Source organism: Argopecten irradians, chromosome 1 (genome assembly GCF_041381155.1).
Source record: "Argopecten irradians isolate NY chromosome 1, Ai_NY, whole genome shotgun sequence".
Lineage (NCBI taxonomy): Eukaryota > Metazoa > Mollusca > Bivalvia > Pectinida > Pectinidae > Argopecten > Argopecten irradians.
The window spans coordinates 74833366-74850234 of NC_091134.1; the positions used below are offsets into that span (position 1 = coordinate 74833366).

A 16869-nucleotide genomic window follows, 5' to 3' on the forward strand; every position below is an offset into this window, starting at 1 on the left:
TGCTCCTCTTTGTGTTTTATTCTGCACTCCACTGAATAGTAGTGACTTTATATGGGACCTTGATTATCAGAAAGAAATGAAATAGAATATACAGGATGTAGAAGACTAGATAAAGAGCTTCATAGTGAACTGTCAGGTGAACATTGCAATGGCTGTAAAACAGACGAGCCAAGCTGATGAATAATGTATTGGTTTGAGTGATGATGCACCAGATTTGTAGCAAATAAAAAGTAACCTTCACTACTACAAGGACCACTACAAGGGCATCCTTATGAAGATATTTATGGTAGGACTCAACTCGTTGGACCACTGGAACAAACTGGCAAGAGGACAATGGGAAGACTGAAGTCAGTTAACCGATATGGATATATCTAGAGGACATGATTCCTTAACATCGACTGATATATTGACTGAACATTCCTTTGCATCATCATGAAGACGGTATAATCTTCATCCCTGAACAAACCTCGGTCATGGAGACGGAATAATCTTCATCCCTGAACAAAACTCACACATGGAGACAGTATAATCTTCATCCCTGAACAAACCTCAGACATGGAGACAGTGCAATCTTCATCCCTGAACAACCCTCGGTCATGAAGACGGTATAAACTTCATCCCCGAACAAACCTCGTTCCTGGAGTCGGTATAACCTTCATCCCTGAACATACCTTGGTCATGGAGACGGTATAATCTTCATCCCTGAACATACCTCGGTCATGGAGACGGTATAATCTTCATCCCTGAACATACCTCGGTCATGGAGACAGTGCAATCTTTATCCTTTAACATACCTATGTCATGGAGACGGTATCATCTTCATCCCTGAACATACCTCGGTCATGGAGACAGAACAATCTTCATCCCTGAACATACCTCGGACATAGAGACGGTATAATCTTCATCCCTGAACATATCTCGGTCATGGAGACAGTGCAATCTTTATCCTTTAACATACCTATGTCATGGAGACGGTATCATCTTCATCCCTGAACATACCTCGGTCATGGAGACAGTACAATCTTCATCCCTGAACATATCTCGGTCATGGAGACAGTGCAATCTTTATCTTAACATACCTATGTCATGGAGACGGTATCATCTTCATCCCTGAACATACCTCGGTCATGGAGACAGAACAATCTTCATCCCTGAACATACCTCGGACATAGAGACGGTATAATCTTCATCCTTGAACATATCTCGGTCACGGAAACGGTATAATCTTCACCCCTGAACATATATCGGTCAGTGAGACGGTGTAATTTTCATCCCTGAACATAGAGACGGTATACTCTTCACCCCTGAATATATCTCGGACAAGGATTCGGTATAATTTTCATCCCTGAACATACCTCGATCATGGAGACAGTATAAATGTTCAACCCTGAACATACCTCGGTCATAGAGACGGTACAATCTTCATCCATGAACATACCCCGGACATAGAGACGGTACAATCTTCACACTGAACATACCTCGGTCATGGAGACGATATAATCTTCACCCCTGAACAAACCTCGGTCATAGAGACGGTACAATCTTCACCCCTGAACAAACCTCGGTCATGGAGACGGTATAATCTTCAGCCCTGAACATACCTCGATCATGGAGACAGTATAATCTTCATTCCTGAACATACCTCGGTCATGGAGACGGTATAATCTTCAACCCTGAACATACCTCGGTCATGTAGACAGTACAATCTTCAACCCTTAACATACCTCGGTCATAGAGACTGTGTGATCTTCACCCATGAACATACCACAGTCACGGAGACAGTAAAATCTTCATCCTTGAACATACCTCGGTCATGGAGACGGTATTTATCTTCACCCGTGAACATAACTCGGTCACAGAGACTGTGTGATCTTCCCCCTTGATCATACGTCGGTCCTGGAGACAACGTGTTCTTCAACCTCGAGCAGACAGCTGCTGTGGACCCTGAACACACTTTTGCCATCAGTCTTAATTACGATGCCTAAACACATTACAACAGACCTACAGTACAGCCGGCTACGAAGAGCCCACCTACTTTTAATAAATACGAAAAGCTTGCCTGAATGGTGTTTTTGTTGATGGGATGCCACTAGCCTGCATGGGTCCTTACAAAGATTTTTACGGTAGGACTCAACTCATCAGAGGACTGGAACAAACTGGCAAGAGGACAATGGGAAGACCTAGTCAGTTATCCGATGTGGATAGAGGACATGATTCCTTAACATCGACTGAAGTCTTCTGTAAAGGACAGCATTGATATAGAATTTTCAATGGATATCGGATATCACAGGTGAGTAGATAATGTTTTTATACTTTTGTGATTTCTGCCCCGATTTGTCGAGATTAACCGAAGAAAAAACAAACAAAAGATCGACTGAAGTTTAGGCTTAAGTTAGCATTTCGTTTCGAGAGATCGAGGCCTGATTGTTCGATTCATCTTGTCCTCACATTATGAGGCGTAATGAACGTAGCTACATGGTCCATATCATCTATTAGGACACGATCTTATTATAATTCTCCCTTTCTGATGAATTTTTAGGTCATTTGACCCGAAGGGTCAGGATGACCTATTGTCATCATGCACCGTCCGTCGTCGTGCGCCATCTGCCGTGCGTAAATTTTTCATTCAAACGACTTCTTCTCAAAAACAGATCTTCGTTCAAGGTCACCGGGTGAAATAGGCAAAAACTTTAAACAACTTCTTCTCAAAAACCTGAAGGCTCAGGGTTCTGATATTAAGCCTGTGGCATGTTGGGATGAATGGCTACCAAGTTTGTTCTAATGAATGACATTGATCTTCATTCAATGTCACAGGGATTAAATAGGCTAAAATCTTTAAAACAACTTATTATGAATAACTAATAGGCCTAGAGACCTCATATTGGGCCTACAGCATGCTGGAATGCTTCATTCATTCAAGGTCACATGGGTCAAAAAGGCTAAAGTCTTCAAACGACTTCTTCCCAAGAACCAGAAGGCCCAGGGTACTGATATTTGGCATGTACCATGCTGGGATGAAGGGCTACCAATATCAAATGAATGACCTTGACCTTCATTCAAGGTCACAGGGGTCAAATAGGCCAAAATATTTAAAAGACTTCTTGTAAATAAGTAAGAGGCCTAGAGACCTGATATTGGGCCTGTGACATGCTTGGACGAATGGCTACCAAGCGACGACGCCCCATCCCAACAGCTTTGACAATGCATAATCTAGATTCCAGATGTGTATACACGCCTTCCATCATACAATTACCTTGGTTCTCATGATCACCGGAACCCTATACTTTGGTAATCCTATCGGCAATCTCTGTAATTATGGGATATTTAATCGCCGGTATTCAAACAAATATTGATAGAATATAAAGATTCTGCTTCAGGCATGCGCGACAGTTTTACAAAATGTCAGCTAACAGCTCAGAAGATTATTCAGCATAAGGACAAAGATCCTTGATCAACGTAATATTCTACGACCGTATCTGATTAAATAGAACTATATTTTACCAATATCAAATATTTACAGTTATAGAAATATTCATCCTATTGTAAATACATGTAGATATCAAAGTGTCCAATAGAAAAAAAATGAGGGAAATGGCCACGATATTTTGTCTGTCGACTGAGTCAAGCACACGCATGTTTTATGCATCAAAACTATTAATTTTCATCACAATGGATGATAGTAATACAGAAACTGTAAACTTACGCTTAATCAGTGATTTAAATTTCCTATCAAGATATTTGGACTGAGAAATCGAGTGCTCTGCAAGAAAACATCTCTATAATTGTAGAGTTTATAAGTACAAATGGGGCTATTGTTGAAAATAAAATAAGTTAAAAAGTAAAAAATGATACTTTGCCATAATAAATATCAAATCAATGTAAAACAGAATAGATATACATATCATTATTTGGGAAAATATTAAATTTTAAAATAACTTTTTTTCATCATTTTTAAATATTAAATAATGACATAACTTTTACGTGTACGAGATGAAATAAATTTAAGATTTGTTTTTTAATATAGACAATAAAAGGTAAAACTGGTAAATAATGGTTTCTTAAAATGAAATGAAAATGGAAATATATTTTATAAATTTCCACTTTTATAAATCACTTTCTTTTTAATTATGTTTGATATTTCAAGTCATTTTTAATTGATACCTCGTAATGATTTTTTAAAGATTATTGGAGAAGTGCATGCATTTGTTTGATTATTTTAACAGCTGTTTTTCATGAAAAGGAAAACGATATATAGATGTTAATTGTGGCTAAGCAATACAGTGATTATTTATTTCTATTGTATATATTTTTACCAATTATATAATTCTGTGCTGATTTTAATGGTTGTCGCATGTAACCTCCGGTTTGAAAATGAAGAAAATGGCTCATTTATAATTTGCTAGAATTTAGACCTTGATAGGTATGGTTATACATTACTGTAAATTGTAATCATTGTTGGGTAGGCGTAACAACTAACATTATTGATAGCCACTAAAAGGTAATATTAAACAAATGGAAGTTAATACCTTTATACCAACTATAATGAGAATACAACAAGGCAGGAGTATCACTCTGGGCCATTTTACGGCCACTCAGTGATAAGCAAAATATTATGCATGAAGATACATTAGGGTCAGCTGCATATTGTATGCTATTCAGAATATCCGATTTTTCTGCGCTCATGGTAATTTCAGAGGTCAAAGGTCAAAGGGCGAAAATTCACATTTTCATTGTTTTAGTCCTAATTGATAAAATATTAGAATTGAGATATCATTTTTTGCAGATTTTGCGTGTAAATATTGGATTTGTGAAGTTCAGTTCAGAAAACTGATGAAAAAAAGTAGGTCTTAGTGACCTAGTTAAGCATTTATTCTATTTTAGCATTAAAAACTTTAATATTTTTGCTGAAAACTAGGATTTTTCAAAGAGTTGATAGCTTGAAATCGAGTTTTAGTACTGCACAAGGATCTTGACATAACCTGCTAAAGATGATTACATACTAGGGTCACACTGGCTAGGTCACGTGCATAAATTAGGTCATATTCAAATGAATGGTATCATCTGTCCACTAAGCAAATGTTATTTTCCCATGTTTAAAACAGGATTTTAAATTATTAAGACTTGTTTTATGAGCTTAATTTCAAGCAACGCCTTCACTGAGGTAGAATGTTATAATTATGATTGTTGAAAAATACTTAAAACCTGTATTATCAGTATCTGTTCGGGTGAGTAATACTTCAGACATAGACTTATCAGTATTTGTTCGCGTGAGTAATACTTCAAACCTAGAATTATCATTATTTGTTCGCGTGAGTAATACTTCAAACCTAGACCTAGAATTATCATTATTTGTTCGCGTGAGTAATACTTCAAACCTAGAAATATCAGTATTTGATCGCGTGAGATATACTTCAAACCTAGAATTATCAGTATTTGTTCGCGTGAGTAATACTTCAAACCTAGAATTATCATTATTTGTTCGCGTGAGTAATATTTCAAACCTAGACCTAGAATTATCATTATTTGTTCGCGTGAGTAATACTTCAAACCTAGAAATATCAGTATTTGATCGCGTGAGATATACTTCAAACCTAGAATTATCAGTATTTGTTCGCGTGAGTAATACTTCAAACCTAGAATTATCAGTATTTGTTCGCGTGAGATATACTTCAAACCTAGAATTATCATTATTTGTTCGCGTGAGTAATACTTCAAACCTAGAATTATCAGTATTTGTTCGCGTGAGTAATACTTCAAACCTAGAATTATCATTATTTGTTCGCGTGAGTAATACTTCAAACCTAGAATTATCAGTATTTGTTCGCGTGAGTAATACTTCAAACCTAGAACTATCAGTATTTGTTCGCGTGAGTAATACTTCAAACATAGAATTATCATTATTTGTTCGCGTGAGTAATACTTCAAACCTAGAATTATCAGTATTTGTTCGCGTGAGTAATACTTCAAACCTAGAATTATCAGTATTTGTTCTCGTGAGTAATACTTCAAACCTAAAATTTTCAGTATTTGTTCGCGTGAATATTTTTTATTTGATTATTTAATAATTCAATTAAGAATTAACAGTATTTGTTCGTGGCTTAATGCCGTTCACATATCACTTATTTTTTGCAGTCTGTACACTTGTTCAACATATCTGAAAATGAACTTTGACTGAACATTGGCTGAACTTCGTATCAAAGTGCTTGTGGTGGTGCTTTTTTATTGTTTTACCTCGTTGTAGCTGCGGTTGTCCCTTAGTAGATAACTTTACTACTCAAAATACCTCGTGGCTCCACCATTGCCCTCAGATGGAGGAGATGATACACTAGATTTGTTGTACGGCGGATGAAGCCGAAAATGTTTATCAAAATGGTTATCAAATATTCTTGTGACAAGGTCTCAGAATAGTCTACATTTACAATTTGGCTACAGAGAGTTTTATTATAGTATCGCCATTGACTATTGTTGTATGATGGACATCGTAACCCCATCAGAAATAGTTACATCTTGGTATTAGTTTGACAGGTCCTGTATTCATGTTATCTGCCAAAGGTTTCGTTTTCACTCCCCTGATTATTCAGATGTATCGCTTTGTTTTTATTATTTTAGTTCTGTATTACATAAGGTTCATCGCAATCTGATTAAAATACAGATCCTTATAACCACTCCGTTAAATAAAGGATCTGACAATATCCCATAGTGGGTCACGTCCAGATGACCTTTATACCACGTGGTCTTCATATCAGATACATTGTCTACACTTGTCACATCAATTGGAAACGATATTTCGTCCCAGTATACATATACAATTAGCTTTGTTGTGCTCTTTGGGCGAGATGACTACGTAAACCAAAATAAGTCTAATAGTTTTTTCAAACTATTTCGTCCCCAGAAATTCACTGTCAAAATTTTGCAAGTAGCAATTTGATTGGCCATTTCCAAAGGTCACCTGGACATGACCCTTAATGGGATTTTCTCAGATCCTCTTATCAAACGTAGTGATAATAAGGATCTGTATTTTAATCAGATTGAGTTCATCGTTACTCTTGTATGTCCTTCTTTCATCCATTTTCGGATTTCTTTTTAGCATTGAGAAAAAATGGATATTATAAGTCTCTTTCATATATGGATATGAAGGATAGGGATATTCTACCCGAGGATCACAAAATGTAGTTAACCCTGAGGCTTGCCGAGGGAGGGTTTTATAACATTAACAAGATGGCCCACAGGCCGCCATCTTTTATTTTGATAGTTAAAGATTGTAACCGCTATTTCTCAGAACGTACAGGTGGGATCTGTCTCAAATTTCATATGTAGGTAGGGGACTACGCATATTGCATTTTGAGTCAATTAGAGATTTTGATAGTTGAAGTTTTGTTACCGCTATTTCACAGAATGTATTGAAGAGATTGGTCTCAAATTTCATATTTATATGCTCAACATAGGCCTTAGTTGTGCATATGGCCTTCAGGGGCTGACAGGCTGCCATCTTGTATTTTGATAGTTGGAGTTTGAAAAACAGGGAAAAGATACCTCTTCCCATTGTCAGACATAGATCGTTCTTTCGTGGGTGTCAAGATCCTCGGATATCTTGTTTCTAAAGACTGGCTTTTCATAAAAATTGTAGCCTATGAGATAGTACGTGTGGGATTAAATTTAGAGTCAAAGGTATACTACAAATGTCAATATTAGTAAAAAATATATCATATTTCACCGATGTTTGGTTTTTGGATATTAGTGTTAGGGTTGTTAGGTTAAGTTCCAGGTCACTTGTCGGCACATTTTGTAATTGGCTTCTACCAAAATACATTTTTTATAAACTTCAAATACATAGTCATTCTCGTAGAGGATGTGGATGTCGTTGTATACGTAATTATCGTTTCTATATTGCGCTATTGAATGGTTTGTAAAATCAAAATCCCTCCTCATTGTACATTCATAAAAATAATAACACAAATTTTAAAGTGAAATATAATTGATATACAATGTAGAACTTATTATGTACGAATTAATACTGATGGACAAACATTTATTCTAGCACTTCAGCTAAACAGAATATACAACATTTATATAAAGTTGTTATACTTCATCATTACTAGACTCTTCCTACTATAACGTATGTGCTCCACCTCAGTATCCGGAGGATCAGAAGAGTTTGAGCTTAAATCTTCTTTCTTACTTATCGTGTTCGATATTTGGTAGACATCCACAGAGTTGTTAATGAGAGACTAATTCTCATTGACAGTATCACAGCTGATCAGCTTGGATAAACTATCGTTGTTTAAGGCACATCTATGTATGCAATACAAATACACATTACCTACATCTATACACAAGTCAGTTCCCACAATGTGATGCCAGTAAACAGCCTTAAACCATCTTCTTATGTTCTACTAAGTCACCTCAGCTATGTTGTCAATGATCGAATGATGTGAACGAAAGTTTTAAGGCTGCCATCACAATGATTCTATAAATAGATATTCCACTAAACATCCCTCGCACACTACGTCCCGTTATCAGCAAAAAAGGTTAATAACTAATAATTTATGAAAAGTTCATCTTGGATAATCGGGTATCTTATAAGGCCGTTCCATATACATTTCGTACCCCATCGGTACAAAAACGGGTTTACTGCGTCCGATCGCACTCCTTGGTCGTACGTAAATATACTTGTCTTTCAGACTTCTTCTATTGTCGTACTCGATGACCCTGAGGGGTAAGTTCCTGGTCAGTGATCTCCCTCCCTCGGACACCAGGTATCCCGGACGCCCGGTCGGTTCTGTGTGGACGACGATCGGTTTAGGGCGGGCTTTGGGGACGTATATGTACTGCGGCTCCTGAAACAGAGATCAACATTGCAACACCAACACTATACTTGACCGTAGTGCTAATTGTTGAAGGGTCTGCCGACGGGGAGAATTACTCGGAAAGATGCCTTTTTCAACAATCTCGTTCAGGCAGCTTGTATACACACTTAAACGTCTGTATCAGTAAGACTTGTGTGCATCGACCATAGGAAGTGGTACATCATTCTTAGACTCTTACTATAAACAGCCATCATAATGATAAGGAGGTTTTTTTTAAGGAATCCATATAAATCAAAAGTATAGTGAAATAAAACTTTTATAGAAACCGGAAGTTCACTGGATAATGTCGATCACAGTTAAACGTGCTCGATAAAGGTATATTTGTTTGGTTATATAGACGACTATTCGTTATAAGTATATCACTGGCGAATCGACGAATACACATTATTTACTCTAATTATGTAAACCTATAACCCAGATATTGACATTCAATATATACACAAAATACTTTTATGAAGCAACAATATATCGGTATTATCTAAAACTAATATGATTTGTATTGAATTCGCAATGAACATCACGTAGGAAATATCAGTCATTCTAAAATCTATTCACTATTTGGAAGCCGTAGTAATAATGTATTTGGATACTAAATAATAGGTGCCAATCTACGAATTGAAATGCAAGTGGCCTATTTTCAGTTGAAGGTAGTTATTTTTCAACCCATAGCCAAAGTTAAGGTTGATAGCATACCCAACCTAAATTAATTTGTTTTGTGTTTAACATTATTAGTTATATAGTCAGTTACTGACCCCCTATAAAGGCATAGAGGGTCAGTAAGATTTATAGGGGGCGAGGGCGTAGCCCGAGCCTCCTATACTTCTTACTGACCCTCTATGCCTTTATAGGGGGTCAGTAACTGACTATATAACGAATTTATCGCATCGAGGACCATTTATTTGTTTCATTAGTTCTTTGTTTCCTATTTGTTTGGTAAAAAATCTGAAATCAAACTTGAACCATGCTGGCGAATGATAACAATTAACAAACAATCGTCGCTTTTAAAATAATTGGCCTAGGCTACATATTATTTATGTATTTCTTTCCGTAATCTGCAAATATACTGTATAAGGAACCAACAGAATAATACTGAATAATTCATAAATCAACAATAATTTTGACATTCCTATGTGCACAGTAGGCCTACAAAAATATATGTAACCTCAATACGACACCAGACCGTCTGTATATTGAAAGCATCACTAACAAAAGTGACACAAACATCCATCCAACATTTTAAGCACAATCTCCTTGATCATCTCTGCATTCGCCCTCGCCCCCTATAAATCTTACTGACCCTCTATGCCTTTATAGGGGGTCAGTAATTGCGGCCACTTAACACTGACCAGGTGATATGATACATGATTCATAAGGCTTACCGTCCTATTATCTAATGTAGGGTAATGTAAGGACGACCTCTCATGTACGTTTACAATGTAGGGTAATGTAAGGACGACCTCCCATGTACGTTTACAATGTAGGGTAATGTAAGGACGACCTCTCATGTACGTTTACAATGTAGGGTAATGTAAGGACGACCTCTCATGTACGTTTACAATGTAGGGTAATGTAAGGACGACCTCTCATGTACGTTTACAATGTAGGGTAATGTAAGGACGACCTCTCATGTACGTTTACAATGTAGGGTAATGTAAGGACGACCTCTCATGTATACAATGTAGGGTAATGTAAGGACGACCTCTCATGTACGTTTACAATGTAGGGTAATGTAAGGACGACCTCCCATGTACGTTTACAATGTAGGGTAATGTAAGGACGACCTCTCATGTACGTTTACAATGTAGGGTAATGTAAGGACGACCTCTCATGTACGTTTACAATGTAGGGTAATGTAAGGACGACCTCCATGTACGTTTACATGTAGGTAATGTAGGAGACCCTCATGTACGTTTACAATGTAGGGTAATGTAAGGACGACCTCCATGTACGTTTACAATGTAGGGTAATGTAAGGACGACCTCCTGTACGTTTACATGAGGTACGTTTTACAATGTAGGGTAATGTAAGGACGACCTCCCATGTACGTTTATCATGTAGGAATGTAGACGACCTCATGTACGTTTACAATGTAGGGTATGTAATGTAGGATACATGTAGTTTACAATGTAGGGTAATGTAAGGACGACCTCTCATGTACGTTTACAATGTAGGTAATGTAAGGACGACCTCCATGTACGTTTACAATGTAGGGTAATGTAAGGACGACCTCCCATGTACGTTTACAATGTAGGGTAATGTAAGGACGACCTCCCATGTACGTTTACAATGTAGGGTAATGTAAGGACGACCTCCCATGTACGTTTACAATGTAGGGTAATGTAAGGACGACCTCCCATGTACGTTTACAATGTAGAGTAATGTAAGGACGACCTCCCATGTACGTTTACAATGTAAGGTAATGTAAGGACGACCTCCCATGTACGTTTACAATGTAGGGTAATGTAAGGACGACCTCCCATGTACGTTTACAATGTAGAGTAATGTAAGGACGACCTCCCATGTACGTTTACAATGTAGAGTAATGTAAGGACGACCTCCCATGTACGTTTACAATGTAGGGTAATGTAAGGACGACCTCCCATGTACGTTTACAATGTAAGGTAATGTAAGGACGACCTCACATGTACGTTTACAATGTAGGGTAATGTAAGGACGACCTCTCATGTACGTTTACAATGTAGGGTAATGTAAGGACGACCTCCCATGTACGTTTACAATGTAGGGTAATGTAAGGACGACCTCCCATGTACGTTTACAATGTGTTGCATGTATGACATTTTGCTGTATGATCGTGTTGTGTTTCTTTGTAGTAACCCGTTGGTGGGACACTCTCCCTTTGCCATCAACATTACCAAACACACGTTCACGTCACATTATACTTACCACGGGCAAACCAGTCGTCCCACACTCTATATGATGAGTGCTAAGCGGGAACATTCCACTTTTATAGACTATAGTCAGTTAAGTAGGTTGAAAGTAATATTGGTTTTAAAGTCCATAGCCTTCATTATGATAACATAGAACAAGTAGCTGAATCACGGAGAATAATTATTTTCTGCGAGTTTGCAATGTTCAGCCCTTTGTTAAACATGATGACGAAGGCTATGAGATGGAATTTTAAACTTCTTTCAAACTGAAATAGAGTAATGACCGTCTCTAAGAATAAATACACGCATTTCGTTTATAAAATTAATTGGTAAAACGAGTTTCTTGTATATACCATGTTTAAGACAATGTTAGTGTTGTGGGGTGTAAGACTATAAAGGAATTATAAAAAGTCGTTAATGACTTCTGTTTGATCATTATAGTGAAGTAAAGCTAACCAGTCGGTGAACGTATCGGGTTTCAGTGGCTTAAACAGACGTGATCTTTTAGTGTTACATTCAATAGATCCAAACGGGAATCTTTTCATGTATTCAATAAAGAAAACTATTTTCGTCCAGCTTTAGTCAACAATGTCACGGAAATCCAAGGAGAAGAAATATGAGAACCTGTTAGACTTTTTATCTTTATACTATGTCTTCACCATAACTTGATATGCATAAGGTCAGTAAAAGCAAAAATAGAAATCTAGCAACCATTAAAAAGGGATAAAATACAGCACATTAAGTTACAAGTGGTCGGGCATTGAAAAAGTATATTTGGAGGTCAAATAGTGAAAAATAGCTCAATGAATGTTTGACGAAGCTATAGCACAGCGGGTATCATCGTAGAGAATACATTACGTTTCGTGGACGGTGATCTTCAGGGTCACACACAAAAGTAAATAACCAGTCGTATGTACTAATGTAGTCTCTGTATATTGTTTAATTAATGTTAAAGTTATTTGTGCCGTATTTTTCATACTCACGAATCAATATGAGCTTTTAATATGTTATTCATTACCGAAAATAATCATCATTTTGAGAATTACACTACTTTCAATCCATAGGTTTTTATTTTACAAGCACATATAAGAGCTGAAAATGATTTTTGGCAGTACTGCCAAAAATCATGATATTTACATCTATAGTGAATTGAAATGAGTACATACAGTCAGACCATGAAGCCAAATTGTGGTCTACAATTTCATTTCACATTTTTACAGAGTTATTAGTAATTGTAAACGCATAAACATTTATTTTAAACATAACGCATAAAATACAACTTTACAGTATATAATGTATGTGTTGTAGCTAATATTTATAATGCATCTGAAGTCATTTGAATGACACTCACAGCTTAATTCATCAAACCTTGTGGTTTTCAATAGATTAATGAAGAAAAAATAACATGTCAAAAATTTTGTCCAGTTACGGCACATATAACTTTAAGGGAAACATCTGGTGGCCAGTCAGATGTTAAACTGGACATTTGGTAGTAATGGAATGACCTATGACAATTGAATGTGTACGCAGCAGAGGTGCCAATCTCCGTATCATATATGCTTTGTGTGATCACATGCATAATAACACGTTCACATCATTAGCCGTTTGTTAGGTATGTACAGAGGTCGTTGTATTGATTGACAACTTGTTGACAGATATTTCTACACTTTCCGCTCCAACAACAACCGTCATGCTTTGTTTATACACGGATCGATATAAGTATATGCGTACAAGCGTAACGGCATGGATCACTGATTTTACACATGGTTACAGGTATCAATTCTACCTGACAACTAAATAGATCCTGTATCATTTGTTGTAACGAATTACATAGAGCTTGCAAAGAATTTCATACATTTCCATACATTAACCTGTATTTCTCCATACACGGTACCAATATATAGACGTAAGTAAAATATAACAAAATGCTTTTAACTTTTCAACCAGTATGGTTTCAAGCATTGTCAATATTGTCGATTGAATTCTAGCAAGATCGGATTTGAAAGAATTACGAGTTCCGGTTTTACGGTAAAGGAATATTTACGTCGTAAACCTTTTTAAGGGAATGAGTATGTTAGATCCCCTAGCAGACAAGCAGTGTATACGTACCTCTGATTTTTGGGTTGGGGTATTGGGTCCCCTAGTGGACGGGCGGTATATACGTACCTCTGATTTTTGGGTTGGGGTATTGGGTCCCCTAGTGGACGGGCGGTATATACGTACCTCTGATTTTTGGGTTGGGGTATTGGGTCCCCTAGTGGACGGGCGGTCGGTATATACGTACCTCTGATTTTTGGGTTGGGGTATTGGGTCCCCTAGTGGACGGGCGGTATATACGTACCTCTGATTTTTGGGTTGGGGTATTGGGTCCCCTAGTGGACGGGCGGTATATACGTACCTCTGATTTTTGGGTTGGGGTATTGGGTCCCCTAGTGGACGGGCGGTATATACGTACCTCTGATTTTTGGGGTGGGGTATTTGGTCCCCTAGTGCACGGGCGGTATATACGTACCTCTATTTTGGGGGTGGGGGTGTTTGGTCCCCTGGTAGACGATCAGTATATACGTATCGCTATTTTTGGCGTGGGGGTGTTGGTGTCCCCTGGTGGACGGGCGGTATATACGTACCTCTATTTTTGGAGGTTGGGGTGTTGGGTCCCCTGGTGGACGCGCGGTGTATACGTGTACGTACCTCTATTTTCGGGGGTGAGGGTGTTGGGTCCCCTGGTGGACGGGCGGTGTATACATATCTCTATTTTTGTGCGTGGGGGTGTTGGGTCCCCTGGTGGACGCGCGGTATATACGTACCTCTATTTTGGGGATGGGGGTGTTGGGTCCCCTGGTGGACGCGCGGTATATACGTACCTCTATTTTTGGGGATGGGGGTGTTGGTGTCCGTGGTGGAGATGGAGGAGGAATCACCACGATAGGGGACGGTTCCTTGGGTTTCGGAGTCTTCTGGGGTCTACTCTGAGTGTAGGCTTGACGCGTGGGTACTCTGGTTTGTGTATACGCATCCCTAGTCGGAATCTTCCTTGGGGGTGGGGCTGTGTAATTTGTCGTCATCTGTACCCCAACATGTCGGACCTTCTTAGGTGGAGGTGGAACGGGTTTTCGCCTCACAATAACTGGCTCAGAATAATTTTCGTCCGACATTCGATAATCACAGAAAATCTTTCCGTCCTTTTCATACCGTCCCACCTCAACAAGCCCTGGAGATTGGGTATGATACCCTCCGGACTTGACCAAGGCAGATTGTGGTCTGCGCGTACTTTCACGTGACCGTCCATACACGTAATCCTCAACCCAAGCCTCTTTATCGGTCAGAACGTCATCACGAATGACGTAACGGCGTTCATCGTCCGTAAATCCGTCCGAGTAGTAATAGTTCCGGTTTTGTGACCGGACACTATTTTGCCTAGAAGTCCGTCGTTGTCCACTTCGAGACATATTGTCTGTTTTCACTAATCACCAAACAAATTCCAGAAAGTGTCTTGACGATTTACATTGTTACCACACCTATCCACTAGCTGCCTGTTGGTACGATCCACAGCTTTAATATCCGTCGGCTGTCACTAAGGTATGGCCTATTACCACTGTTGACCTGTGTATTTCAGCCGAGAAATGTTCAATATTTGGTTAAGTATTTTCGCGTTCTTCACTAGTGGTGTGTTTGTGTGCCACCAGATCGATCAGAGTGCCGTACGGCTCTGGTACCCGGGTTATACACAATACTTTCTCGTCTTAAGCCATAACGGTTGAGGATAAATTTGGATTACTGTCAATGGAAACAGCCCGGTGATATCCGAAAGTGTATATTGTTATGTATACAACTAATTATATAGTATAAGTAGCCGACAATGCCCTTGATATTGTATATGGAAAGTGGTGTTAAGATATGGGCGGTATGTAGTATGTGTACTAAGCTGAATATCCTTTACCATATTGTAATATCGCGCTAGGTGAATTACTCAGGGAAAACGCACCATTGGTATTTGAACATTGTAAACATATTTCCTTATTCAAAATTCCCAACCATTGAAAGTCATATTGTTGATTAAGAATATTTTGGCGAGCGTTGAAAAACCTGTATAACAGGATTTTTACTCGAGCCATCTATTCTTGTTCATAGCCTTTTAAATGTCCTTTTAGAAATGTGACAAATACATTGCTATTTGATGACAGTTGGAGTGATATGTGTCGCTATGGCAACAGCCATCGTGCGCACCCGCAAGCCATGTCGTTCAGACCCTTTGATATGGTAATTATAAGTTGGAATATATCTGTGTTACGTCATCCACAGATCTAATCCCCATAGAAGTTATAACTCAATATCGGTCTCTGGAAATGATATCACCCACAGGCCCGACATGTAATCTGCTGGGTATGGTTAAGACCAACAGTTGTATTATTTCATAACAGTCAATACACTCCACGTGTTATTTTAGTTTCATCATGTAAAGTAAAGAAAAGCTATTGGCTGAATACTTAGGTTTTATTATTGTAGAACGCTTATGGATTCATGGATATCGCATATAACCTAAGTTTTGTTACAAATTGTCAATATCAATTTAACATATAGAATATATGTTGGTTATTTTGCTTGGATATATGACAATCATGATCTGATATGGTTATTTTCTCAGCGCCATTCCGTGAATTTGGCAAATTTCTCATCTCAAGAAACTGCCTATATAATTGTTAACTGCCGACTTTCTGTTTCATTATGTCATTAAAAATGATAATCAATGTTATATACATGTGTTGTATCAATTAAGCTAGCGAATATATTGCTATAATGTTGTAGCGTTGTAGAATCATACAAATATTAATATATTAATTGCTGTAAATTACATGGTGATAGGTTAACATAAGTGTCTGTGACACTTGTTCCTATTTCCAATTGATTTTATATTCGTTGAATAATATATGCATATATCAAAATAAAGAAAGTTTAAATAAACCGTACAAATATGATCACAATAATGAACAAGCGTGAAAATTAAGGCTTATTTGTAATACAGAACATAGCACAAAAGCAGGAGTGAAAATTAAGGCTTATTTCTAGCATTGAACACAAAACAAAAGCAGGCGTGAAAATTAAGGCTTATTAGT

General features: G+C 37.9%; 1 protein-coding gene across 7 annotated transcripts in view; it reads right to left on the reverse strand.

Moving 5' to 3' along the window:
• Window positions 1-7955: 7955 nt before the first annotated feature.
• Window positions 7956-16869, reverse strand: part of LOC138307994 (uncharacterized) — a 35744-nt gene continuing 26830 nt past the window's right edge. For 6 of the 7 annotated variants that reach the window (XR_011206079.1, XM_069248973.1, XM_069248971.1 and 3 more), the window contains one exon: window positions 7956-8837. Coding sequence is in view for 2 of the 7 variants with exons in the window: in XM_069248957.1 (XP_069105058.1) it covers window positions 8729-8837 (109 nt within the window). In the remaining 5 variants the exon portion in view is untranslated. Of the gene's footprint in view, window positions 8838-14619; window positions 16846-16869 lie in introns of those variants that run through there. The other variant, XM_069248949.1, reaches the window with a different exon arrangement.